General features: G+C 40.5%; 1 protein-coding gene across 1 annotated transcript in view; it reads left to right on the top strand.

Annotated features, from left to right (window-relative positions):
- Window positions 1–25,643, top strand: part of WDFY4 (WDFY family member 4) — a 262,852-nt gene that overhangs the window by 31,560 nt on the left and 205,649 nt on the right. The window contains 1 exon segment of the mRNA XM_065893727.1: window positions 20,350–20,443. Coding sequence (XP_065749799.1) covers window positions 20,350–20,443 — 94 coding nt within the window.

Here is a 25,643-nt window from a genome sequence, read left to right as displayed (position 1 = left end):
AGTTTTACTTTTACATAATTCACACACCATAAAATTCACCCATTTAAAATGTACAATAAATTTTTTTGTATATTCACAGAAATATACAATCATTACCACAATTGATTAGAACATTTTTATCACACCAAAAGAAACTCCATACCCATTAGCCATTATTTTCCATTTCCCCTGCCCCTACCTCCAGTCCCAGGCAACCACTAATTTACTTTCTGTATTTAGGGACATACCTATTCTGGATATATCATATAAATAGAATCATACAGTATGTGATTTTTTTTGTTTCTGGATTCTTTAGCATAATGTTTTCAAGGTTCATCCATGTTGTAGCATGTATCAATACTTCATTCTTTTTATTGACAAATAATTTTCCAGTGTGTATACCACAATTATACGTTTATCAGCTGATGGATATTTGGATTGTTTTCACTTTGGGGTTATTATGAATAGTGCTGCTATGAACATTCATGTACAAATTTTTGTGTAGATACATGTTTACATATCTCTTAGCTAGATACCTAGGAGTGGAACTGCTAAATCTTACGGTAATTCTACGTTTACCATTTTGAGGAATTACCAAATCATTATGCAAAGTGACTGCACCATTTTACATTCTCACTAGCAGTGTGTGAGGGTTTCAGTTTGAATACCTTCTTTTTTTTGTTTGTTTTTTTTTTTTTTTTTTGCGGTATGCGGGCCTCTCCCTGTTGTGGCCTCTCCCATTGCGGAGCACAGGCTCCGGACGCGCAGGCTCAGCGGCCGTGGCTCACGGGCCCAGCCGCTCCGCGGCATGTGGGATCTTCCCGAACCGGGGCACGAACCCGTGTCCCCTGCATCGGCAGGCAGACTCTCAACCACTGTGCCACCAGGGAAGCCCCTGAATACCTTCTTGCCAACACTTGTTATTATCTTTTTGATTATAGCCCTCCTAGTGGGGGTGATGTGGTATCTTATTGTGGTTTTGCTTTGCATTTCCTTGAAGGTTAATGATATTGAGAAGCTTTTCATGTGCCTATTGGTTATTTGTGTATCTTCTTTGGACAAATGTCTGTTAGAGTCTTTGCACATTTTTTAAATTGATGTAACATTGGTTTATAACTATATAAGTTTCATGTGTACAACATTATAATTCGACTTCTGTGTATACCATAGTGTTCTCACCACCAAAAATCTTGTTTCCATTCATCACCATACAGTTGATTCTCCTTACCCATTTTTCCCTCCCCCATCCCTCCTTCCCCTCTGATAACCACTAATCTGTTGGTTCTCTGTTATCTATGTGTTTATTTTTGTTTTGTTCTGTTTGTTCATTTATTTTGTATTTTTTATATTGCATATATGAGTGAAATCATACTGTATTTATCTTTCTCCATCTGACTTATTTCACTTAGCATAATACCCTCAAGGTCCATTCATATTTTTGCAAATGTCAAGACTTCATATATTTTATGGCTGAGTAGTATTCCACTGTGTGTGTGTGTGTGTGTGTGTGTGTGTGTGTGTGTGTGTGACATCTTATCCATTCATCTGTTAATGTGCACTTAGATTGTTTCCATATCTTGGCTATTGTAAATAATGTTGCAGTGAACATAGGGGTGCATATATCTTTTTGAATTAGTGTTTTCATAACCTTTGGATAAATACCCAGAAGCGGAATAGTTGGATCATATGGTAGTTCTATTATTAATTTTTGAGGAATCTCCATACTTTTTATTTACATTCCCACCAACAGTGTATGAGGGTTCCTTTCCTCTGCACCCTCACCAGTACTTGTTGTTGCCTGTCTTTTTTATAATAGTTATTCTAACAGGTATGAGGTGATATCTTATTGTGGTTTTGCTTTACATTTCCCTAATAATTAGTAATGTTGAACATCTTTTCATGTGCCTGTTGGCCATATGTATGTCATTTCTGGAATTTCTACTTAGATCTCTGTCCATTTAGAAAATTTTTGTTGTTGAGTTGTGTGAATTTTTTTAAATTAATTAATTTATTTTTGGCTGCGTTGGGTCTTCGTTGCTGCACGCAGGCTTTCTCTAGTTGCGGTGAGTGGGGGCTACTCGTTGCGGTGTGTGGGCTTCTCATTGTGGTGGCTTCTCTTGTTGCGGAGCACGGGCTCTGGGCGCGTGGGCTTCCGTAGTTGTGGCACATGGGCTTAGTTGCTCCGCGGCATGTGGGATCTTCCCAGACCAGGGATCAAACTTGTGTCCCCTTCATTGGCAGGTGGATTCTTAACCACTGTGCCACAGGGAAGTCCCTGTTTGACTTCTTTATATATGTTTTGATTACTGTAGCTTTGTAGTATAATTTGAAATTAGGGAGTGTGACACCTCCAGCTTTGTTCTTTTTTCTCAGAATTGCTTTGGCTATTCAAGCCCTTCTGTGGTTCCATACAAATTTTAGGACTTTTAAATTCTATTTCTGTGAAAAATGTTGGGATTTTGATAGGGATTGCATTGAATCTGTAGATTGCTTTAGGTAATTATGGACATTTTAACAATGTTAATTCTTCCACTACTATGTTAAGTAAGAGTGGTGAGAGTGCCATCCTTTTCTTGTTCGTAATCTAAGAGAAAAAGCTTTGTTTCTCACTGTTCAGTATGATGTTAGCTGGGTTTGACATATATGTCATTTATGGCCATTATTCATTTTATTCAGAGTTTTATCATAAATGGATGTTGAATCTTGTCAAATGCTTTTTCTGCCTCTACTGAGATGCTCATATGATTTGTATCCTTTTTTTGTTTATGTGATGTATCATATTGATTGATTTGCGAACGTTGACTCACCCTTGCATCCTTAGAATAAATCCCACTTGATCATGGTGTATGATCCTTTTAATGTATTGTTGTATTTGGTTTGCTAATATTTTGTTGAGAATTTTTGCATCTATGTTCATCAGAGACATTGGCCTATAATTTTCTTTTTTTGTGTTGTTCTTGTTTGGTTTTGGTATCAGGGTAGTGCTGGCCTCATAAAGTGTGTTAGGAAGCATTCCCTTGTCTTCAATTTTTTGGAAGAGTTTGAGATTCTTCTTTGAATGGTAGAATTCACCACTGAATTTGTCTGGTCCTGGACTTCTGTTTTTTGTGATATTTTTTATTACTGTTTCAGTCTCCTTACTAGTGATCAGTTTATTCAGATTTTCTGTTTCTTCATGAATCAGTCTTGGAAAGTTGTGTGATTCTAAGATTTTATCCATTTCTTGTAGGTTGTCCAGTTTGCTGGTGTATAGCAGTTCAGAGTACTCTCTTAAAATCCTTTGTATTTCTGTGATATCTGTTGTAACTTCTTTTTTGTTTCTGATTTTATTTATTTGAGCCTTCTCTCTCTTTATCTTGGTGAGTCTAGCTAAAAGTTTGTTAATTTTGTTTATCTTTTCTAAGAACCATGTCTTAGTTTCATACTATTGTCTTTTTAGTCTCTATTTCATTTATTTCCATTATGGTTGTTATTATTTCCTTCCTTCTACTGACTTCGGGCTTTGTTTGTTTTTCTTTTTCTAGTTCATTTAGGTGTAAGTTTAGATGGTTTTTTGAGATTTTTCTTATTTCTTTAGGTAGGACTGTGTTGCTATAAACTTCCCTCTTAGAACTGCTTTTACTGCATCACACAGATTTTCATGCCGCCTATTTGTGGTTTTTCCAGCTTTCTTCTTGTAGTCGATTTCTAGTTTCATACAGGTGTGATTGGAAAAGATGCTTGATATGATTTCATTCTTCTTAAATTTATTGAGATCTGTGTCCCAACATATGGTCCATCCTTGAGAATTTCTATGTACACCTGAAAAGAATGTATATTCTGCTGATTTGGGATGGAATGTTCTGTATTCATTTAAGTCCATCTGCTCTAATGTTTCACTTAAGGCCTGTGTTTCCCTGTTGAACTTCTTATCTTAGTAATCTATCTATTGATGTAAGTGGGGTATTAAAGTCCCCTACTATTATTGTGTTGCTGTCAATTTCTCCCTTTAGGTTTGTTAAAATTGCTTTATATATTTTGGTGCTCCTACATTAGGTGCAAATACATTAATAGTTATGTCTGCTTGATGGATTATCCCCTTTATATAATGTCCATTTTTGTCTCTTGTAATCTTTTTTGGCTTGAAGTCTATTTTGTCTGATACGAGTATGGCTGCACCTGTTTTTTGTTTTTTGGCTGCTATTTGCTTAGAGTATCATTTTCCATATCTTTACTTCGAGCCTATATTTGTCTTTAGAGCTGAGATGAGTCTCCTGGAGACAGCATATAGTTGGGTCTTGTTTTTTAATCTGTTCAGCCACTCTGTGTCTTTTGATTGGTGAATTCAGTCCATTTACATTTAGGGTGATTATTGATATATGAAGACTCAGTACTGCCATTTAATCTTTTGTTTTCTGGTTGCTCTGTATTTTCATTGTTTCTTTTTCCTTGATTTTCTGTCATTTTAATTTGGTGGTTTTATATGATATTTTTCTAAGTTTCCTCTTTTTTATGTTTCATTTCTCTGCTCTAGATTTTAGTTTTGTGGTTACCATGAGGTTTGTATAAACTGTCTCATAGATTACGTAGTTCTTTTTCTGCTGAAAGCGTCTCATCTTCACTTGCCTATACAGATTTTGTCCTTGTCTTCTTCCCCTTTTATGTTTGTTGCCACAAATTATCCCTTTTTATGTTGTGAGTTTATTACCAAATTGAAGTAGCTATAGTTGCTTTTAATACTTTCCCCCCTCCCTTTAACCTTTATGCTATAATTGTTTAACAACTAACTCTGGTGAAGAGTTACAATTTTCTGATTCTGTCTATTACCTACTCAAAGTTTTTTGTACTTTCGCCATTTTGTTTCAGGTAGAAGAGCTCCTTTCAACATTTCTTGTAAGGCAGGTCTAGTAGTGATGAACTCCCTCAGCTTTTGTTTGTCTGGCAAAGACTTTATTTCTTCTTCATATCTGAAGGATAACTTTGCTGGGTAGAGTGTTCTTGGTTGACAGTTTTTATCTTTCAATATTTTGAGTATGTCATTCCACTCTCTCCTGGTCTATAGAGTTTCTGCTGAGGAATCTGCTGATAGCCTAATGGGGTAACTTGTAGGTTACTGTCTTTTTTTTTTTTTCTGATTGTCTTTAAAATTCTTTATCATTGACTTTTGACAGTTTTAATATAATGTGTCTTGGAGAAGATCTTTTTGTGTTGAGATAATTGGGTGTTCTGTTAGTTTTGTGGACTTGTATATCCAGTTTCTTCCCAGGTTTGGAAAGTTCTCAGCTGTTGTTTCTTTAAATAAGATCTCTTCTCCTTCTGGGATACCCGTTATCCTTATGTTGCCTTTTCTAATCAAGTTGGATAGTTCTTGTAGAGTTTCTTTATTAAAAAATCTTATTTCTCTCTCTTCTTCTACCTGAATCATTTCTAGATTTCTAACTTCAAGCTCACTCACTCTCTCTTCCATATGGTCTGCTCTATTTCCAGTGCTTTCTAATCCATTCTTTATCTCATTTATTGAGTTCTCCAGCTCCAGAGTTTCCATTTGGTTCTTTTTTGGAGTTTCAGTCTCTTTGGTAAAGTATTCCTCTGTTTATTAATTTTACTCTTTAGCTCATTGAACTGCTTTTCTGAATTTTCTTGTAGCTAATTGAATTTCTTCATGACAGCTATTTTGAATTCTCTATCAGTTAGATCACAATCTTCTGTGACTTTAAGTTTTACAGAATTGTTATTTTCTTTTTGTGATACTGTGTTTTCATGGTCCTTGATGAGTTGTTCCTCTGCCGGTGCATTTGAAGGAGCAAACTCCTTTCTTATTTAGATAAAGTTTTTTAACAGTTCGAGTTCTTAATTAAAGGCCTTTCTTTTTGTTTTTCAGTAGGTGGTGCTATAGCCCAAGTTTTTGTTTCTCTTGAGTGGCCTCCGGCTATATTTGAGAACCAGCATTTTCCACCCTCCAGCACCTCTGCCAGAGGTGTCTCTGGTGTCCTCATTGCCACTGCTTGTGCCTTGCTGCTGCCAGTGTTGCTACTGTCACTGGTATTGCCGCCTGGGACACTGGGATGGCAGGCACTTCTACCATGTCTGGGGACACCTGGGTCACGGACACTGCTGCCACAGTGGGGAAGGGGAGAAGCCAGAGTCATGGGCACCTTTGCCACCTCCAGCGTTGTTCAGTTGGTGGGTGCTGCTGTCATTGGTAGGAGTGGGGGAGGCTGGAGTTGTGGGTGCTGCTTTGGCTGGAGGGACCAGGGTCATGGGTCCTACCACCGCTGCTGTCCGGCTCCCTGTGGCTATGGGTGCCATTGTGGCTGGGAGGCCTAGGTCTCATGTGCCACCTCTGTTGCTGCTACCGGGTTCGGTGGGGCTGCAGACTCAGCCGCTGTGGCCAGGGGCCAGGATCCCAGCACTGCCTCTGCTAGTCCCTGGTTCTGCCTCCTCTGTGTGTCCCAATTCACCCACCTTCAGATGTACAGATGTCTGGATCTCTCCAGCATCCTGCTGTGTTGGGCAGAGGAAGCTTTCTGGAGTTAGGAATGTTTCACTAGTTGTAGACTGAAGTTGTAGACTGTCTGGAGAGACAAAGGGAGCTTTTCACACCATAATGGTGTTGATGTCACCTCTGCAAAGATATATTTTTGTGAGAATAAATTTCAATTTATTCTTGCATGATTCATAGTAAGTTATTTTTCAAGTTTATTGTTCTCATTTCACCTGTTTTAATTTATTGGCATAAGGCCATTCACAGTATCCTTTTAACTTTTTATTCCTAACACTATCATTTGTGTATTCTTTCTCTTTTGCCTGCAGCACCCCAGTGTTCTTAGCAGAGGTTAATTTATTAATGTGTCTGTGAACCAGCATTCAGCTTTTCCTGTCTCATACATCGATTTTCTGTTTCTTTTTTTGTTCTTATTATTTCCTTCCACTTTCTTTGGGTTTATTCTAGTATTCTTTTTCTTAATTTAATTGCTATGAGACCAATTTTAAGTCCTCTTTTTAAATATAAATTTCCTTGTAACTATTACTTTAGTTCCATCACACAAGTTTTATTATATCAAATTTTCAATATAATTTACTGCTAAATATTTTCTAATTTCCCTTATGACTTACAGGTTTACTCTTGAACCTTATTTGAATTATAAATTTCCAGAGTTAGAGTATTTTTGATCATCTTTTTGTTATTGACTTCTAACTTTGTCATCTTGAAACAAAGTGGACTGTATGATGCTAATCCTTTGAAATTAGTTGAGCTTGACTTTGTGTCCCCAATGTGGTAAATTTTCATAAATATTCCTGGGTGCTTGAAAATAATGCACATTTTCCAATTGTTAGGTTCAATGCTCTATTTATGTCCCCTGGATGAAATTTGTCAGTTGTTCAAATTTTAAGATTGTTGGCATATCAGCTATTAAGATATGTTAAGTATCTTTCATTATAATGGTAGCTTTGTCAATATCTGTTATTTTTTTTTAAATAAATAAATAAATTTATTTATTTATTTTTGGCTGCGTTGGGTCTTCATTGCTGTGCCTCGGCTTTCTCTAGTTGCGGAGAGCAGGGGCTACTCTTCATTGCATTGTGCGGGCTTCTCATTGCGGTGGCTTCTCTTATTGTGGAGCATGGGCTCTAGGCGTGCAGACTTCAGTAGTTGTGGCGCATGGGCTCATTAGTTGTGGCTTGCAGGCTCTAGAGCACAGGCTCAGTAGTTGGGGTACATGGGTTTAGTTGCTCTGCAGCATGTGGGATCTTCCCGGAGCAGGGATTGAATCCATGTCCCCTGCATTGGCAGGTGGATTCTTAACCACTGCAGCACCAGGGAAGTCCCAATATCTGTTAACTTTTGCCTTACATATATCTGAGGCTATTAGAATCACACACATTTATAATTTTTCCATCATCTAGAGATATCAAAGTTTTTATCATTATATGATGACCTTCTGAATTTCCATTAGAACATAACAACTTTACCTAATAATAATAAGGCTCCACCAGTGTTCTTTTGGTTAGTATGTGCCTGAATTATTTTTTATTCTTTAAGCTTTCTGTGTCATCATGCTTTAGGTATTTTTGCTGTAAACAGTAAAGAGCTATTTTTTTTAATGTGTATTTTAAACTGAAGTTTCCTTGTTTCTGTGTGGTTGATGATTTTTAATTGTGAGTCTTGCTCCGAGATTTTCCTTTTCCCAGACTCCATGCAGCCCATCCTTATTCTGGCCATCCTGCCTTTCTGCAGACACAGCAATGCCTCAGTGAGGCTGCAGCTGCCCTTTGTAGCTAGGCCTTGGTCAGATTCCAGGCCCTTCTCTTCTTGCTTTGTCTTGGGAGAATTCTCTTTCTGAGGTCCCCTGATCTCTCTATTCCAGGGGCAGAGGGTTCTCTGAGGAGGCCTTTGTCTTGGCCATCTGGACAGCATGCAGCTTAACTAAGGATCTCAGTGCTGAACCTTGTTCTACTTATCCTACCAGCTTTTAGAGGGCAGGGAAGTATTTGTCAGCATCAAAAACATTTAGTAAGTGGTATTAGGTGATGAAAAGCAATAGTCATTTGTTGAATGTCTCTTGGGACTGAGCACCAATGACTTATTTTCATTTAATTCCCTCTCAAATTTTAACATTTTACCAGCAAGACTTTGAACTCAGGTCTACCTCCAAAGCCTCTGTGTGTGTTTCTGAGTATGTGTGTGTGTGTGTGTGTGTGTGTGTATTTGTCCTGCTTTTTTCTGGATGCTTCCACAGTAATAGTGATGACTTGCTTGTTCTGCCACAATAGACTGAAGTTTAAGGTTTGGGCTCTAACTTGTAGATGGCATCAGGCCTGATTCTTTACAGATAACTCCTGTGTCAAATGTCATCCTGGTTTCACAATGAGGAATTTTTAAATGTACAAGAATCAGATTTCATAAATAGAGCAATTTTTTGGTCTTTAAAAGAAATACATCACCCTTGACATTCCCTAATGGTTAGAAAAGGGGAAGTGAAACCCCAGCCTCTCCTGAGAGAATCTGTGGGGTAAAGGACAAGGCAGTGGGCTGGGCATGGTGGACAGGGTGCTCATCCATGCCCACCACTGACACTTGGCATCCCCTTGGGCAAGCAACTTGGCTTAGACCTATCCGTACACAGTGGGCTGTGGTCTCCAGAAGGAAGACAGAGGCTGTGGGCCTTAGACTCAGGCCTATGTGCTCTACACCTTAGTGTTCCTTGTACCTTTTACTTTATCTTACTGAGCTTTGATTTCCCAATTCAAATGTGGGGATAATAAGAGTATCCACATTGAGGGGTGTTGTGAGGACTGGAGATGATAATGGTGTTAGTTAGATAATGGTCACAGCTGCCGTTTACTGAGCACTTGTGTGCCAGATGCTGTGCTTCGCTTTCACAAGCATTAGGTAATCTATGTAACTACGATTAAGTAACATTTTTCACAAAATAGAAGATATATATTATATAAATCCCAAAATATATAATGAGATTCCCAAGATACAGAATATTTAATCTCTGTGAACCATAACACACACACCACCTCCTTCACAGCACGTGTGACGCACACACACCCCACGCACACAGCATACACACACGCACACGTGCACACACACTCTCTCTACAGTGGAGCTCAATAAAGGGCAGCTGTGGTTGTGATTAATCATGCAGACCTTCTCTGGTATTTACCAGATCCTGCTACCTGGGAAGGATGTCATCCTTCTAGGCCAGCCAATCCACAGTGTGGGTCTGGAGAAGGGGGAGAGGGCAGCGGGTCAAGCATTTTTTTAAAATTAATTAATTAATGTATTTATTTTTGGCTGTGTTGGCTCTTCATTGCTGCTCATGGGCTTTCTCCAGTTGTGGCGAGCAGGGGCTACTCTTCACTGCAGTGCATGGGCTTCTCATGTTGCAGAGCATGGGCTCTAGGTGCGCAGGATTCAGTACTTGTGGCTCTCAGGCCCAGTAGTTGTGGCTTGCAGGCTCTAGAGCGCAGGCTCAGTAGTAGTGGTGCATGGGCTTAGTTGTTCCTCAGCATGTGGGATCTTCCCAGACCAGGGCTCGAACCCATGTTCCCTGCATTGGCAGGCAGATTCTTAACCACTGCGCCACCAGGGAAGTCCCTCAAGCAATTTTTTTAATAATGGAAGGGTACTGAATATTGTCAAATGTTTTTTTCTATATCAGTTGAGGTGATTGTTTGGTTTTTTTCCTTTGTTTATTAATGTGGTGTATTGCATTGATTGTTTTTTTTTTATGTTGAACCACTCTTGCATTCCTGGGATCTTAATCATGGTATATAATCCTTTAAATATGCTGTTGGAATTGATTTGCTAGTTTTTTGTTGAGGATTTTTCCATATATACCGATGAGGGATATTGGTCTCTTCTTTTCTTTGTGTGACTTTAGTATCAGAGTAATAATACAGGATTCCTTGCTGTTCCCTGAACATGCCAGACATACTCCCACTCTGGGGGCTTTTGCACTGGCTATTCCCTTTGCTTAAAATGCTTTTCCCCGGGGTATCTGCATCCCTTTTTTCAAGTCCACCCAAATGTTACATTTTCAAACAAGCCAACCCTGCCCCCCAAATTAAAATTGTAAATTGTTTCCTTCTTACACTCTAGCGCTCTTGATTCTTTCTCCACTTTTAATTTTTTTTTTGCAGTAATATTTATCACCTTTCTTCATAGTATATAATTTGCGTATTCATTATTCTATTACATTAATATACTATGTTATAATAATATATGATATATATCATACAATACTATATATAGTATAGTATAAATTATATAACAACAATAATTTTTATTATTTATAATTTACCTATTTATTATGTTTACCTTTACTGTCTCTACCCTTCTTCTCACATATCAGGTATGGGTTTTACTTTGTTTAGTTTATAGATGTATCCAAAATGCCAGGAAAATACTTAGGTCGATAAATATTTGTTCAGTTCAATTGGATAAATTAACACCAAATGTTAGAAGCACTCCTGGCACCTTAGCCATTCTTCAGGGCTGGTGGTGCCAAGAACAGTCTCACTGTGGGTGGGAAATTCAGTGCTAGAGGCAGGATGTTTGAAAATCAAGTGTTTGTGATTTGGGATTAGTCTCGTGACTTTTTCTTTCTTTCTTTTTATTATTTTTCCAGTTAACAAACAGTAAAAGTCCCTTTCTTGGCGCAGAGTTCTTTGGGTTTTAATTCATGTGCAGAGTCACGTGACCATCACCACAATCAGGATACAGGACAAACACCCCCTCAAATAGTTCCTGAATGTTGTCCCTTCATAATGAAACCCTTTCTCAATTCCTAAACCCAGGCAACCACTGCTCTATACCTATAGTTTTGTCTTTGTCAGAATAACATATAAATGCAAGTACAAATGTTTAGTCTTTTGAGGCTAGCTTTTTCAACTCAGCATAAGGCTTTTGAAATCCATCCAATTTGTTGTATCAGTAGTTCATACATTTTTATTGCTGAGTAGTATTCCATTGTACAGATGCAAATATTTTCTCCCAGTCTATGGTTTGTCTTTTTACTTTTAAAGTGTCGTTCACAGTTTGAAATTTAATGATAAGTTTGCCTATATTTACAAAAAATCCTGCTGGGATTTTGATTGGAATTGCATTGTATCTATAGATGAATTTGGGGAGAATTGAAACCTTAACTTTATTGAGTCTTCCAATCCATAAACATAGAATGTTTTTCCATTTGTATATTCAGTAGATGTATGATTTTTTTAAAAAAATCAAGGTCTATAGTATTCAACATACAGAGCCAGCACATTTTTTATTAGATTTATACTTATGTGTTTAATCTTTTCTGGAGCACTATTTTAAAAGGTATTTTAAATGTTTCATTTCCCAATTGTTTACTTCTAGTATATAGGAATATGATTAATTTCTATATGTAACTGTGTATCCAGAGATCATGCTAATTCATGTATTAGTTCTAGGAGGTTTTTTTTTTTTTTAATAGATTGCTTGGGATTTCTATGTAGACAATCATGTTGTCTGTGAATAGTGACAGTTTTATACATTCCTTTCCGATCTGTTGTTCCAGCGTGATGTTGAATAGGAATGGTGAGAGGGGACATCCTTGCCTTGTTTTAATCTTGAAGAAAAACTCTTCACTCTTTCGCCATCAAATATTATATTAGCTATGGGGTTTTTTTTGGTAGATGTCCATTATCAGGTTATGGATGATTACTTCTGTGTCTATTTTACTGAGAGTTTTTTATCATGAACAGATGTGGAATTTTTAAAATGCTTTATCTGCATATGATCATGTTTTTTTCCTTCTTTTTTTAGTTTAATTATATGATGGGTTACATTGGCTGATTTTTGTTTTGTTTTTTTAGCCCTTAATTTTTTTAATTGTGTTTTCCATATCTGAAATATCTTTTTCTTCTTTTTTTTTGAACTTTATTTTATTTTTAAACAAGGGGTTCTTATTATCTATTTTATACATATTAGTGTATATATGTCAATCCCAGTGTCTCAATTCATCCCCCCCCCCCCCACCGCTTTCCCTCCTTGGTGTCCATAAGTTTGTTCTCTACATCTGTGTCTCTATTTCTGCCTTGCAGACCAGTTCATCTGTACCATTTTTCGAGATTCCACATATATGCGTTAATATACGATATTTGTTTTTCTCTTCTGACTTACTTCACTCTGTATGACAGTCTCTGGGTCCATCCACGTCTTTACAAATGACCCAATTTTATTCCTTTTTATGGCTGAGAATATTCCATTGTATATATGTACTATATCTTCTTTATCCATTCGTCTGTCGATGGGCATTTATTTAGGTTGCTTCCATGTCCTGGCTATTGTAAATAGTGCTGCAGTGAACATTGAGGTGCATGTGTCTTTTTGAATTGTGGTCTTCTCTGGGTATGTGCCCATTAGTGGGATTGCTGGGTCGTATGGTAATTCTATTTTTAGTTTTTTAAGGAACCTCCATACTGTTCTCCATAGTGGCTGTATCAATTTACCTTCCCACCAGCAGTACAAAAGGGTTCCCTTTTCTACACACCCTCTCCAGCATTTGTTGTTTGTAGATTTTTTGATGATGGCCATTTTGACTGGTATGAGGTGATACCTCATTGCAGTTTTGATTTGCATTTCTCTAATGATTAGTGATGTTGAGCATCCTTTCATGTGTTTGTTGGCAATCTGTATATCTTCTTTGGAGAAATGTCTATTTAGGCCTTCTGCCCATTTTTTGATTGGGTTGTTTGTTTTTTTGATATTGAGCTGCATGAGCTACTTGTATATTTTGGAGATTAATCCTTTGTCAGTTGCTTTGTTTGCAAATATTTTCTCCCATTCTGAGGGTTGTCTTTTCATCTGGTTTGTGGTTTCCTTTGCTGTGCAAAAGCTTTTAAGTTTCATTAGGTCCCATTTGTTTTATTTTTGTTTTTATTTACATTTCTCTAGGAGGTGGGTCTAAAAGGATCTTGCTGTGATTTATGTCATGGAGTATTCTGCCTATGTTTTCCTCTAAGAGTTTTATAGTGTCTGGCCTTACATTAAGGTCTTTAATCCATTTTGAGTTTATTATTGTGTATGGTGTTAGGGAGTGTTCTAATTTCCTTATTTTACATGTCGCTGTCCAGTTTTCCCAGCACCACTTACTGAAGAGACTGTTTTTTCTCCATTGTATATCCTTGCCTCCTTTGTCATAGATTAGTTGACCATAGGTGCGTGAGTTTATCTCTGGGCTTTCTATCCTGTTCCATTGATCTGTTTTTGTGCCAGTACCATATTGTCTTGATTATTGTAGCTTTGTAGTATAGTCTGAAGTCAGGGAGCCTGATTCCTCCAGCTCCAGTTTTTTCCCTCAAGATTGCTTTGGCTATTCAGGGTCTTTTTTGTCTCCATACAAGTTTTAAGATTTTTTGTTCTAGTTCTGTAAAAAATGCCATCGGTAATTTGATAGGGATTGTATTGAATCTGTAGATTGCTTTGGGTAGTATAGTCATTTTGACAATATTGATTCTTCTAATCCAAGAACATGGTATATTGCTCCACCTGTTTGTGTCATCTTTGATTTCTTTCATCAGTGTCTTACAGTTTTCTGAGTACAGGTCTTTTATTTCCTTAGGTAGCTTTATTCCTAGGTATTTTATTATTTTTGTTGCAATGGTGAATGGGATTGTTTCCTTAATTTCTCTTTCTGATCTTTTATTGGTAATATATAGGAATGCAAGAGATTTCTGTGCATTAATTTTGTATCCTGCAGCTTTACCAAATTCATTGATTAGTTCTAATAGTTTTCTGGTGGCATCTTTAGGATTCTGTATGTATAGTATCACGTCATCTGCAAACAGTGACAGTTTTACTTCTTCTTTTCCAATTTGGATTCCTTTTATTTCTTTTTCTTCTCTGATTGCCATGGCTAGGACTTCCAGAACTATGTTGAATAATAGTGGTGAGAGTGGACATCCTTGTCTTGTTCCTGATCTTAGAGGAAATGCTTTCAGTTTTTCACCATTGAGAATGATGTTTGCTGTGTGTTTGTCATATGTGGCCTATATTATGTTGAGGTAGTTTCCCTCTATGCCCACTTTCTGGAGAGTTTTTTATCGTAAATGGATGTTGAATTTTGTCAAAAGCTTTTTATGCATCTATTCAGATGATCATATGGTTTTTATTCTTCAGTTTGTTAATATGGTGTATCACATTGATTGATTTGCGTATATTGAAGAATTCTTGCATCCCTGGGATAAATCCCACTTGATCATGCTGTATGACCCTTTTAATGTGCTATTGGATTCTGTTTGCTAGTATTTTGTTGAGGGTTTTTGCCGCTATATTCATCGGTGATACTGGTCTGTAATTTTCTTTTTTTGTAGTATCTTTGTCTGGTTTTGGTATCAGTGTGATGGTGGCCTCATAGAATGAGTTTGGGAGTGTTCCTTCCTCTGCAATTTTTTGGATGATTTTGAGAAGGTTGGGTGTTAGCTCTTCTCTAAATGTTTGATAGAATTCAAAGCCACCTGGTGCTGGACTTTTGTTTGTTGAGAGATTTTTAATCACAGTTTCAATTTCATTACTTGTAATTGGTCTGTTCATATTTCCTATTTCTTCCTGGTTCAGTCTTGGAAGGTTATACCTTTCTAAGAATTTGTCCATTTCTTCCAGGTTGTCTATTTTATTGGCATAGAGTTGCTTGTAGTAGTCTCTTATGATGTTTTATATTTTTGTGGTGTCTGTTGTAACTTTTCCTTTTTCATATCTAATTTTATTGATTTGAGTCCTCTCCTTCTTTTTCTTGATGAGTCTGGCTAAAGGTTTATCAGTTTTGTTTATCTTCTCAAAGAACTAGCTTTTACTTTTATTAATCTTTGCTCTTGTTTTCTTTGTTTCTATTTCATTTATTTCTGTTCTGACCTTTATGATTTCTTTCCTTCTACTAACTTTGGGTTTTGTTTCTTCTTCTTTCTCTATTTCCTTCAGGTGTAAGGTTAGATTGTTTATTTGAGATTTTTCTTGTTTCTTGAGGTAAGATTGTATTGCTATAAACTTCCCTCTTAGAACTGCTTTTAATGCATCCCATAGGTTTTGGATCATTGTGTTTTCATTGTCATTTGTCTCTAGGTATTTTTGATTTCTTCAGTGATCTCTTGGTTATTTAGTAATGTATTGTTTAGCCTCCATGTGTTTGTGGTTTTTACATTTTTCCCCGTAATTTATTTCTAATCTCATAGCGTTGTGGTCAGAAAAGAAGCTTGATATGATTTCAATTTTCTTAAATTTACCAAGGCTTGATTTGTGACCTAAGATGTGATCTGTCCTGGAGAACGTTCTATGCGCACTTGAGAAGAAAGTGTAATCTGCTGTTTTTGGATGGAATGTCCTATAAATATCAATTAAGTCTATCTGGTCTATTGTGTCATTTAAAGCTTGTGTTTCCTTATTAATTTTCTGTCTGGATGATCTGTCCATTGGTGTGAGTGAGGTGTTAAAGTCCCCTGCTCTTATTGTGTTACTGTCCATTTCCTCTTTTATAGCTGTTAGCGTTTGCCTTATGTATTGAGGTGCTCCTGTGTTGGGTGCATATATAAGTGTTATGTCTTCTTCTTGGATTGATCCCTTGATCATTATGTAGTGTCCTTCCTTGACTCTTGTAACATTCTTTATTTTAAAGCCTATTTTATCCAATATGAGTATTGCTACTCCAGCTTCCTTTTGATTTCCATTTTCATGGAATATCTTTTTCCATCCCCTCACTTTCAGTGTGTATGTGTTCCTAGGTCTGAAGTGGGTCTCTTCTAAACAACATGTATATATATATGGGTCTTGTTTTTGTATCCATTCAGTGAGCCTGTGTCTTTTGGTTGGAGCATTTAACCCATTCATATTTGAGGTGATTATCAATATGTATGTTCCTGTTACCATTTTCTTAATTGTTATGGGTTTGTTTTTGTAGGTCCTTTACTTCTCTTGTACTTCCCACTTAGAGAAATTCCTTTAGCATTTGTTGTAGAGCTGGTTTGGTAGTTCTGAATTCTCTTAGGTTTTTTTTTTTTTTTTTTTTTTCTGTAATGTTTTTGATTTATCCATTGAATCTGAAGGAGATCCTTGCGGGTAGAGTAATTTTGGTTGTAGGTTCTTCCCTTCCATCACTTTAAATATATCATGCCACTCCCTTCGGCTTGTAGAGTTTCTGCTGAGAAATCAGCTGTTAACCTTATGAGAGTTCCCTTGTATGTTATTTGTCATTTTTCCCTTGTTGCTTTTAATAATTTTCTTTCTGTTTAATTTTTGTCAATTTGATTACTATGTTTCTTGGGGTGTTTCTCCTTGGGTTTATCCTGCCTGGGACTCTCTGTGATTCCTGGACTTGGGTGGCTATTTCCTTTCCTACGTTAGGGAAGTTTTCAACTATTCAAAAATTTCCCCGGGTCCTTTCTCTCTCTCTTCTCCTCCTGGGACCCCTATAATGCAAATGTTGTTGTGTTTAATGTTGTCCCAGAGGTCTCTTAGGCTGTCTTCATTTCTTTTCACTTTTTTTTCTTTACTCTGCTCTGTGGCAGTGAATTCCACAATTCTGTCATCCAGGTCACTTATGCGTTCTTCTGTCTCAGTTATTCTGCTATTGATTCCTTCTAGTGTATTTTTCATTTCAGTTATTGTATTGTTCATCTCTGTTTGTTTGTTCTTTAATTCTTCTAGGTGTTTGTCCTTTAATTCTTCTAGGTCTCTGTTAAACATTTCTAGCATCTTCTCTATCTATGCCTCCATTCTGTTTCCGAGGTCCTGGATCATCTTCACTATCATTATTCTGAATTCTTTTGCTGGAAGGTTGCCTATCTCCACTTCATTTAGTTGTTTTTCTGGCGTTTTATTGTGTTCCTTCATCTTGTACATAGTCCTCTGCCTTTTCATTTTGTCTGTCTTTCTGTGACTGTGGTTTTCCTTCCACAGGCTGCAGGATTGTAATTTTTCTTGCTTCTGCTATCTGCCCTCTGATGGATGAGGCTATCTAAGAGGCTTGTGCAAGTCCTGATGAGAGGGACTGGTGGTGGGTAGAGCTGGGTGTTGCTCTGGTGGGCAGAGCTCAGTAAAAGTTTAATCTGCTTGTTTGATGATGGGTGGGGCTGAGTTCCCTCCCTGTTGGTTGTTTGGCCTGAGGCAACCCAACACTGGAGGCTATAGGCTCTTTGCCAGGGGTGGGGGGCGGGGGCGCTGGCTAATGGCAGACTCTGGGAGGGCTCATGGAGTAGTTCCCAGAGCTTCTGCTGCCAGTGTCCTTGTCCCCGCGGTGAGCCACAGCCACCTCCCGCCTCTGCAGGATACCCTCCAACACTAGCTGGTAGGTCTCGTTCAGTCTCCAATGGGGTCACTGCTCCTTCCCCCTAGGTCCTGATGCACACACTACTTTGTGTGTGCCCCCCAAGAGTGGAGTCTCTGTTTCCGCCAGTCCTGTTGAAGTCCTGCAGTCAAATCCTGCTAGCCTTCAAAGTCTGATTCTCTGGGAATTCCTCCAACTGTTGCCAGACCCCCAGGTTGGGAAGCCTGATGTGGAGCTCAGAACCTTCACTCCGGTGGGTGGACTTCTGTGTTATAACTGTTCTCCAGTTCGTGAGTCAGCCACCCAGCAGTTATGGGATTTGATTGTATTGTGATTGCGCCCCTCCTGCCGTCTCACTGCAGCTTCTTCTTTGACTCTGGATGTGGGGTATCTTTTTTGGTGAGTTCCAGTGTCTTCCTGTTGATGACTGTTCAACAGTTAGTTGTGATTCCGTTGCGCTCACAGGAGGGAGTGAGCACACGTCCTTCTACTCTGCCATCTTGAACCAATTTTCTAGTCCTTAATTTTATTATTTATTTATTTTTTGGCTGCATTGGGTCTTCGTTGCTGCACGCAGACTTTCTCTAGTTGTGGCAAGTAGGGGCTACTCTTCATTGCGGTGCACGGGCTTCTCATTGTGGTGGCTTCTCTTTGTTGTGGAGCACAGGCTCTAGGTATGTGGGCCTCAGTAGTTTTGGCTCACAGGCTCCAGAGCGCAGGCTCAGTAGTTGTGGCACACGGGCTTAGTTGCTCTGCAGCATGTGGGATCTCCCCACACCAGGGCTCGAACCTGAGTCCCCTGCATTGGCAGGTGGATTTTTAACCACTGTGCCACCAGGGAAGTCCCTGCATTGGCTGATATTTGAATAGTGAACCAGCCTTGCATTTGTGGGATAAGACAAATTGGCCATAGTGCCTTATTTATTTTATATATAGTTATGTTTGATTTCCAGTAGTTTATTGAGGATTTTTGCACCTATTTTTCTAAGAGATGTTGGCAGGTAGTTTTCTTTTCTTATACTGGCTTTGCTTTTGATATCAGAGTAATTCTGGTCTCATAAAATGCACTGGGAAGTGTTCTCTTGTATATTTTGAAAGAAGTTGTATAGAATTGGTGTTATTTATCTTTTAAATGTGTGGTAGTATTCACCAGTGGAGTCATCTGGGGCTGCAGTTTTCTTCGTGGAAAGGCTTTAAACTACATATTCAGTCTTTGTGACAGCTATAAACTGCCCTGGTTATTTATTCCTTCTTGCTTACTTTTGGTAGTCTGTGGCTTTGAGGGAACTGGTCCATCTTATCTCGGTTGTCAGATTTGTGTGCACAGAGTTATTTGTAGTGTTTTCTTATCCTTTCTGTGGGGTGTGTAGTGGTATTCTCTCTCTCATTTCTGATGTTGGTAATTTGTGTCTTTTTCTGTCTTTGCTAGCTTAGCGAGTGGTTTTTCAATTTTTAAACCTTTTTCAGACCTCTTCCTGAGCAGTTCTCAAAGCCTTTGGAATGTGGTTTAGGGTCAGACCCACACATGTGCTGCTCAGAATTGAGCTCAGAGGTTGATACACAACTTAGTGGTTTCACTCTTAAGTCTCCTCCTCTTCTTCATCTTCCCGACACTTTCTGGCTCTCTGGGGTCCCTTCCTTCTCCTCTGTCCAGAAAGCTGGAGCTTTAGTTTCTCTGCTCTGCCATGCACTTCCCACAATTGCATCTGTCTCTGGGGCCAAGCAGGGAGACGAAAAAGAGAGACAAAAACATTGGGGATTTTGCCTGACTCTTGGGACCAGAGTTCCTCTGGTCAGAGAGAAGGGTTCCCCTCCCCGAGAATTTCAGATGCCTGCCTGGTCACTGCTGCTGCTGTGCGGTTTCTTGGAGGCTGAAGTGAGAAAGAATGGAGAAACTCAACAAAGAAAATTCCAGGGATTTTCCTCCATGCTCTGGGCCCTGTTGGAGCCTCTTTCCTCACTCCTTAGACTAGAAATAGAGCCTCCTCTTGGAGGCTGTGTCTGTTCTGTCCACACGTGGTGTGCGGTTCTTACTCCTTGTAAGCCCATTCTGGGAGATGCTGGACGGGGAAGCCCCAGGAAACACGTTACCAGTTGCATGGTGCTTTGGGTTTGGTTTCCTGCTTTGCTACCGTTTACTTTTCAGAGTCCTCAGAGAGCTGCTCATGCGTTCTATCTGGGGTTTTAGTTTAATTCAGTGGGTAGGACAGAGTAGAGTGTGCTTACACCATCTTGAAGGGATCCAGACACGGTCCTTTGTGTGTTTGTTTGATATAAAATGAGAGCTTCTCCACCTCCCACATATCTGGAGAGAGGGTAGCGGCCCAGGGAACTAACTTCGTTAAGCATCTGCTCTGTGCCGGACACTGTGCCTTAGTGCACAGCGGCATTATTCTGTGACTCTACGCGGAAAGTATGGCATTGTTAGCTCCATTGTGCCGTTGGGGGAAGTTAGGCTCAGATTAATTAGTTCAAAGTCATATAATTAAGTGGTAGGCTGTGGTTATGTATCATGGCCTGTGTTAGAAAGATTCAGAAAGTTCTGTGGAAAGCAGAAGAGAAGGCTTAAGTCTGATGTCCTGCTTCCCTCTCTCTGCAGGACGGATGAAGGTGATGCCGTGATCATGCACCCTGGGGTCCTGTGCATCGTGGTGAGGCTGCTGCCTCAGTTGTACCATGAAGATCACCCTCAGGTACTTGTTGTCAACACATGAGTTTGTCTTTTTCACGTGACTGATCTTTTAAGCTCCTCTGGCCAGAGACTCCCTTTCCCTTTTTGCCTTTGCCTCCAGTCCCCTGTATGAACAGAGCCTCCTTCGTGAAGTGCCTCCTGCAGGGGAGTATCAGTGGGTCTGAGACCCTTGATTGAGTTCTGCCTACCCTTCCATGGCCACTCAAAACAGATTGTTCCTGTTGGTGATGTGACCTTCTAAAAACAACAGCCAAACAAAAACTGAATGAAATGCTGGGCATTGGTGGGACCAGAAGTCCTCTGCTCCCCATTAATTTATCCATTGCTTGGATATTGGCTGTGACCCTGGCTCGGCGCTCTATGTAGGACATGCAGGGCTAACAGGATGAGAACTGAGCACTGTCCAAGGAGCCCACATCTGTGGTGGGGACCCGGAGGTGGTGGTGGGGCAGACAGACTAAGTAAATAAGCTCTACTATTACAAATTGTCACATGTGATATTAAGGGGAAAAAATGGGTGCTGACAGAGAATAATGGGAATGGAAGTGGAGGGGGAAGACCTCATTAAATCTAATTTAGATGAAGGTGTGGATGTCAGGGAAGCCATCTCTTTGATGGTAACATTTAAGCAGAGCCCTGAAAGATGAGTAGCAATTAAGCAGGTGGGAAGGAGCCTGCTGCAGGTGTCTGGGGTGGGAGCAAAGCGGGAGAGCTGGAAATGTGCCCGATGGGGCAGGCGGAGGAAGGCTGCCGCCCTGACAAGCTGTGGGGTTTTATCCCAAGGGCAACACGAAGTCTCTCTCAAGTGAACGGAGGGGGACACGATCAGGTTTTTGTATTAAAAATCTCTCTTGTTGCATGGAGAGTGGCCTGGGAATGGGGCTGTGTGGAAGAGAATGGGGACAGCAGTTAGGAAGCCATGTCCACAGACTGGTAACACATAGTGGTAGCTTGATTATGGTGGCGTCTGTGGGAAAGTGTGTAGAGCAAGGAGTCAAGAGACCTATTGGGAGATAGAATCAAGGCCCTGAGATGAACGGGGCGCAGGAAGCAGGAAGAGGGGGGAGTCAAGGTGGCTCTTAGCTCCTGTCCTGGCAGCACTGACGGCCCCACTGCAGCGAGGCGCGCTCGTACCGGTGAAAGCAACGGAACGAGGCAGATTCTCAGGAAGTGCTCTCAATTTAGAGAATATGTTCTCTAGAGGTTCTGAGAAAGAAACTCGAAGTTGGGGAAGCCCTGGAAAATACGCTCTTGAATTAGCAGCAGACGAAAGGAAATTACTTGACCTGAGCAGCTACCATGTACCAGGCACGGTGCCACACCCTTTCACTGATTATTTACCCTCATAGATGTTTGGTGGGGAGTATCATTGTTTCCATTTTAGCCAGTGGGGAAACCGAGTCTCAGACAATGTACGTGCCTTTTAAGGATTCTGAGTTGGTGGACCTGGTATTAAATGTGGTCCTACCTGGTGGCAGTTCTTATGGTCTTTCCCCTGCACAGCAGTGGCGTCTATAGGAGAATGGGGACTCAGGGGGGTGCGGGTCCAGCTTTGTTTTGTCCTGGAGTTAAAAAGGAGGTGATAGGGCTTCCCTGGTGGCGCAGTGGTTGAGAATCTGCCTGCCGATGCAGGGGACACTGGTTCGAGCCCTGGTCTGGGAGGATCCCACATGCCGCGGAGCAACTAGGCCCGTGAGCCACAACTACTGAACCTGTGCGTCTGGAGCCTGTGCTCCGCAACAAGAGAGGCCGCGATAGTGAGAGGCCTGCGCACCGCAATGAAGAGTGGCCCCCACTCACCACAACTAGAGGAAGCCCTCGCACAGAAACGAAGACCCAACACAGCCAAAAATTAATTAATTAATTAATAAACTCCTAAAAAAAAAAAAGGAGGTGATATGTTTTAAGAAGAAATGGTGACTACAGTTGACCCTTGCACAACATGGGGGTTAAGGGTGCTGACCCTCACACAGTGTACTACTATCCCTGCCTCAAAAACAAAGGAGTTGATAAATGACTCACCCAAGGGCAGGAAGGTGAAAAGGTTTGGATAGAATCAGGACTCAAATGCTAGTTTTGATTCCACATATTGTGATCTCTAATTGAATATAAACATTTCCCTACACTCAGGTAAGGAACTGTAAAATGAAAATACAGGTCTTATATTTATTTTAAAAATCCATGCATAAGTGGACCTGTGCAGTTTAAACCTGTGTTGTTCAAGGGTCAGCTCTAGGGGTGCCATTAATCACTGAAAATGGCAGTGGCTTAGTAAAAATACTGCAAGTCCTCCGAAATTGGTGAGAAGTGGAGGGAGTGGAGGAGCAAAAGCCTTGATGTGGAAGGAAGGGACTGTTTTACTTAGGAAATTCTGTAAACTAGGTACAGGAGTTAAAAAAGGACTAACTCAATTCCATGTCTGCATGTCTCTTTGTAACTGGAATCCTTTATGTGGTTCATGATCCTCTGCTGGAAGGTGACGATAAAGTGATTATCAAACCAATGAGTAGGGATGCATCTAATAGTGAAATGGAATGCACTTTATAGCTTTCAACATTTATGGAACAGCAGTAGCCTGGGCTAAAACGGTTTTGATTGCTCCTTTAGTTGTCTATCGCTGTATTACAAAGGGCTGCCAAGTTAGCAATAATGGTCTCGTTCTTCCTCGTGGTTCTGTGGGTCAGGAGTTTAGACAGGCACCGCAGGGACAGCTTCTGTCTGCTCCACATGGTATCAGCTGGGCACCAAGATGGGTTCTCCACTCACAGAGCTGGCACTTCACAAGCTGGCTCAAATGGAGAGAGGCTCCTAGGCTTGCCCAACTGGGTCAGATGTCTGGGGCCTTGGTAGGGTCTGGCTTCTCCTCCATGTAGCCCTCACCATCTGGCTTCTACCTGTATACCTCCACCTGGATTCTCTAGCAGGCCACATAGCAGCTCAGGGTTTCCAAAAGCACAAAAACAGAAGATGCCGAGCCTTCTGGAGGCTTTTGCCTGGAACAAGCCATTACTTCCATGGCATTACTTCCATGGCATTCTGTTGGTCAAAGTGAGTCACAGGTTCAGCTTAGACTCAGCGAGAAGGGACCTATGTCTCCTTTACTGACGTGAGGGGTGGCTTGCGTGTACAGGAGAGGGGGAATTGTTGGGGGCCATCTTTAAAGACCAGCCACCACACTTGCCTTAGGCATCTAACTGATGGATAAAATTATTTGACCCCTAAATCAAATGTCTTCGAGTCATTTGGTTATCTAAAGCCTGGGACCTTACTTTCTTTACCTTAGTATTCACGACAGGTTCTGCCTGGAGCATATTGGAAACTAATACACATTGAGTGTTACTTCTATTCCAGGAACATTAATCAGTGTTCATAACAGCTCATTAAAATGAGAATCTCCCCCATTTTGCAGGTGCTTGAAGCTCAGGAGAGTTGTGTAACTTCCTAAAATCATGGAGGTGTTGAGGGGAGATCTAAAAGTCACTTCTAGGCTCAAGGTCAAGACGTGTTTCATGAATAGATCTCTCATCTCTGCAGCTCTTGCAGAATGCAGGGTCATGCATCTGGGCTTCCTTAGCTGTATTTCATACCCTGCAATGCACTTGCAATGAGAACAGCCAAGCCAGTGGTTTGGGTGGTCTTAGCAGTCAAATGGTTGCTGATAAACACGTTGTGCAAAACTCCACCATGAGGATGACTGACGAAGTGATGCAGAGCAGACAGTGGCCTGTCCTTCCGCTTCCTAGTGCATGAAGACTCTGTGGATGAGCCCCAGTTTCAGATAAACACCATGAGTTGTCACATCAGTGTGTGGGGAGGAACTTTCCCTCATCCTGTGATGGTAATTGGACAAATTAAGTATGCAAATGAGGCTTCCACTTGGCAGGATACTTTTTCTCTATTCAGGTCACAATAAGTAATTTAGGAAAAGTCTAACTCTCATGCACTGTCTCTCAAATATGCAAATGAAATGTAGTGGTACATTTTCTCAGAAATCTTCTGCAGATGCCAAATCAGCAGCTATTAAAAGTTGGGTAATTACAGTAATTAACTTCTGAAAGGGGGGGCGGGGGGAAACCTCGTAACAACAAACAGAATAGTAAATCAAATGAGAAATGAGACACACACAAGAAAATGCTGAAATGAAACTGACAGAAGGACTGCAGGTTTTGGGGCAGAGACAGCAGCTGGAAGTTTCAGTAGATGGCAGTATTACTAAAAAGATGGAGGGGCTTCCCTGGTGGCGCAGTGGTTGAGAGTCCGCCTGCCGATGCAGGGGACACGGGTTCGTGCCCCGGTCCAGGTGGATCCCACATGCCGCGGAGCGGCTGGGTCCATGAGCCATGGCCGCTGAGCCTGTGCGTCCGGAGCGTGTGCTCCGCAACGGGAGAGGCCACAACAGTGAGAGGCCCGTGTACCGCAAAAGAAAAAAAAAAAAAAAAAAAGATGGACTGTGAGTTCCCACTCATCTCCCTTTAGGTGGGCCTGGTGATTCCCAGCATCCCTATACTCTTACCCACTTTACATCCCTCAGATGCTCTTCCTGCCTTATGGATGAGAAATTGATAGCTTTCCAAGGTACAGATATCATTTTAGAAGCAACAACTTAACTACTTACATGGGTTGTCTGGTTTATTTCTAATTGTGGCCAAATTAAATTTGTTCTGTTCATGATCAAGAGGGGTTTTTTCCCTCTGCAAAATGCTAGCAGTGCGAGCTGCTCTCGGAAACAAATAATCCAGCTGAGTTTTTTTTCCTCTTGTATCATCGCCAGTATTAAAATTGGACTATAGGAATTTTATTGTGAATGTTGCTGTACCAAGCACAAGGCAGAAGTGGAGTCCAGCTCAGTTCTGTTGGAGCTGAGTTGGCCGCTGGAAGAAGTAACTGAGAAGAAAGGCCTTTTCTCTTTCTTTCTGGCATGCTCAGCAGCCATGAGGGGCTTGCTGTAGGGACGTGGCTCTGGGCTAGAACTCTGACCAGTAGTGGAGAGCTCTCTTGTCCCAGCACCACTGCACTTCCGTTCATGTCTTAGCAGAGGGTTATTTGCTCTGTGCATGACAATGGGAACTCAGAGGGTGGGAAGTCAGATCCAGTTTCACAGAGGTGGAACTCAGCCTGTGTTGGGGCCACCAATGTCATGTATTTACTTTTATGAATAATTACGCAGCACCTACTAGGTACCACTGGGGATTCAGAGACCA

This window comes from Phocoena phocoena, chromosome 16, assembly GCF_963924675.1.
Source record: "Phocoena phocoena chromosome 16, mPhoPho1.1, whole genome shotgun sequence".
In the NCBI taxonomy this organism is placed as follows: Eukaryota; Metazoa; Chordata; class Mammalia; order Artiodactyla; family Phocoenidae; genus Phocoena; species Phocoena phocoena.
Note: the sequence above shows the minus strand (reverse complement) of the source record. Positions and strands in the feature narration are given on the sequence as shown.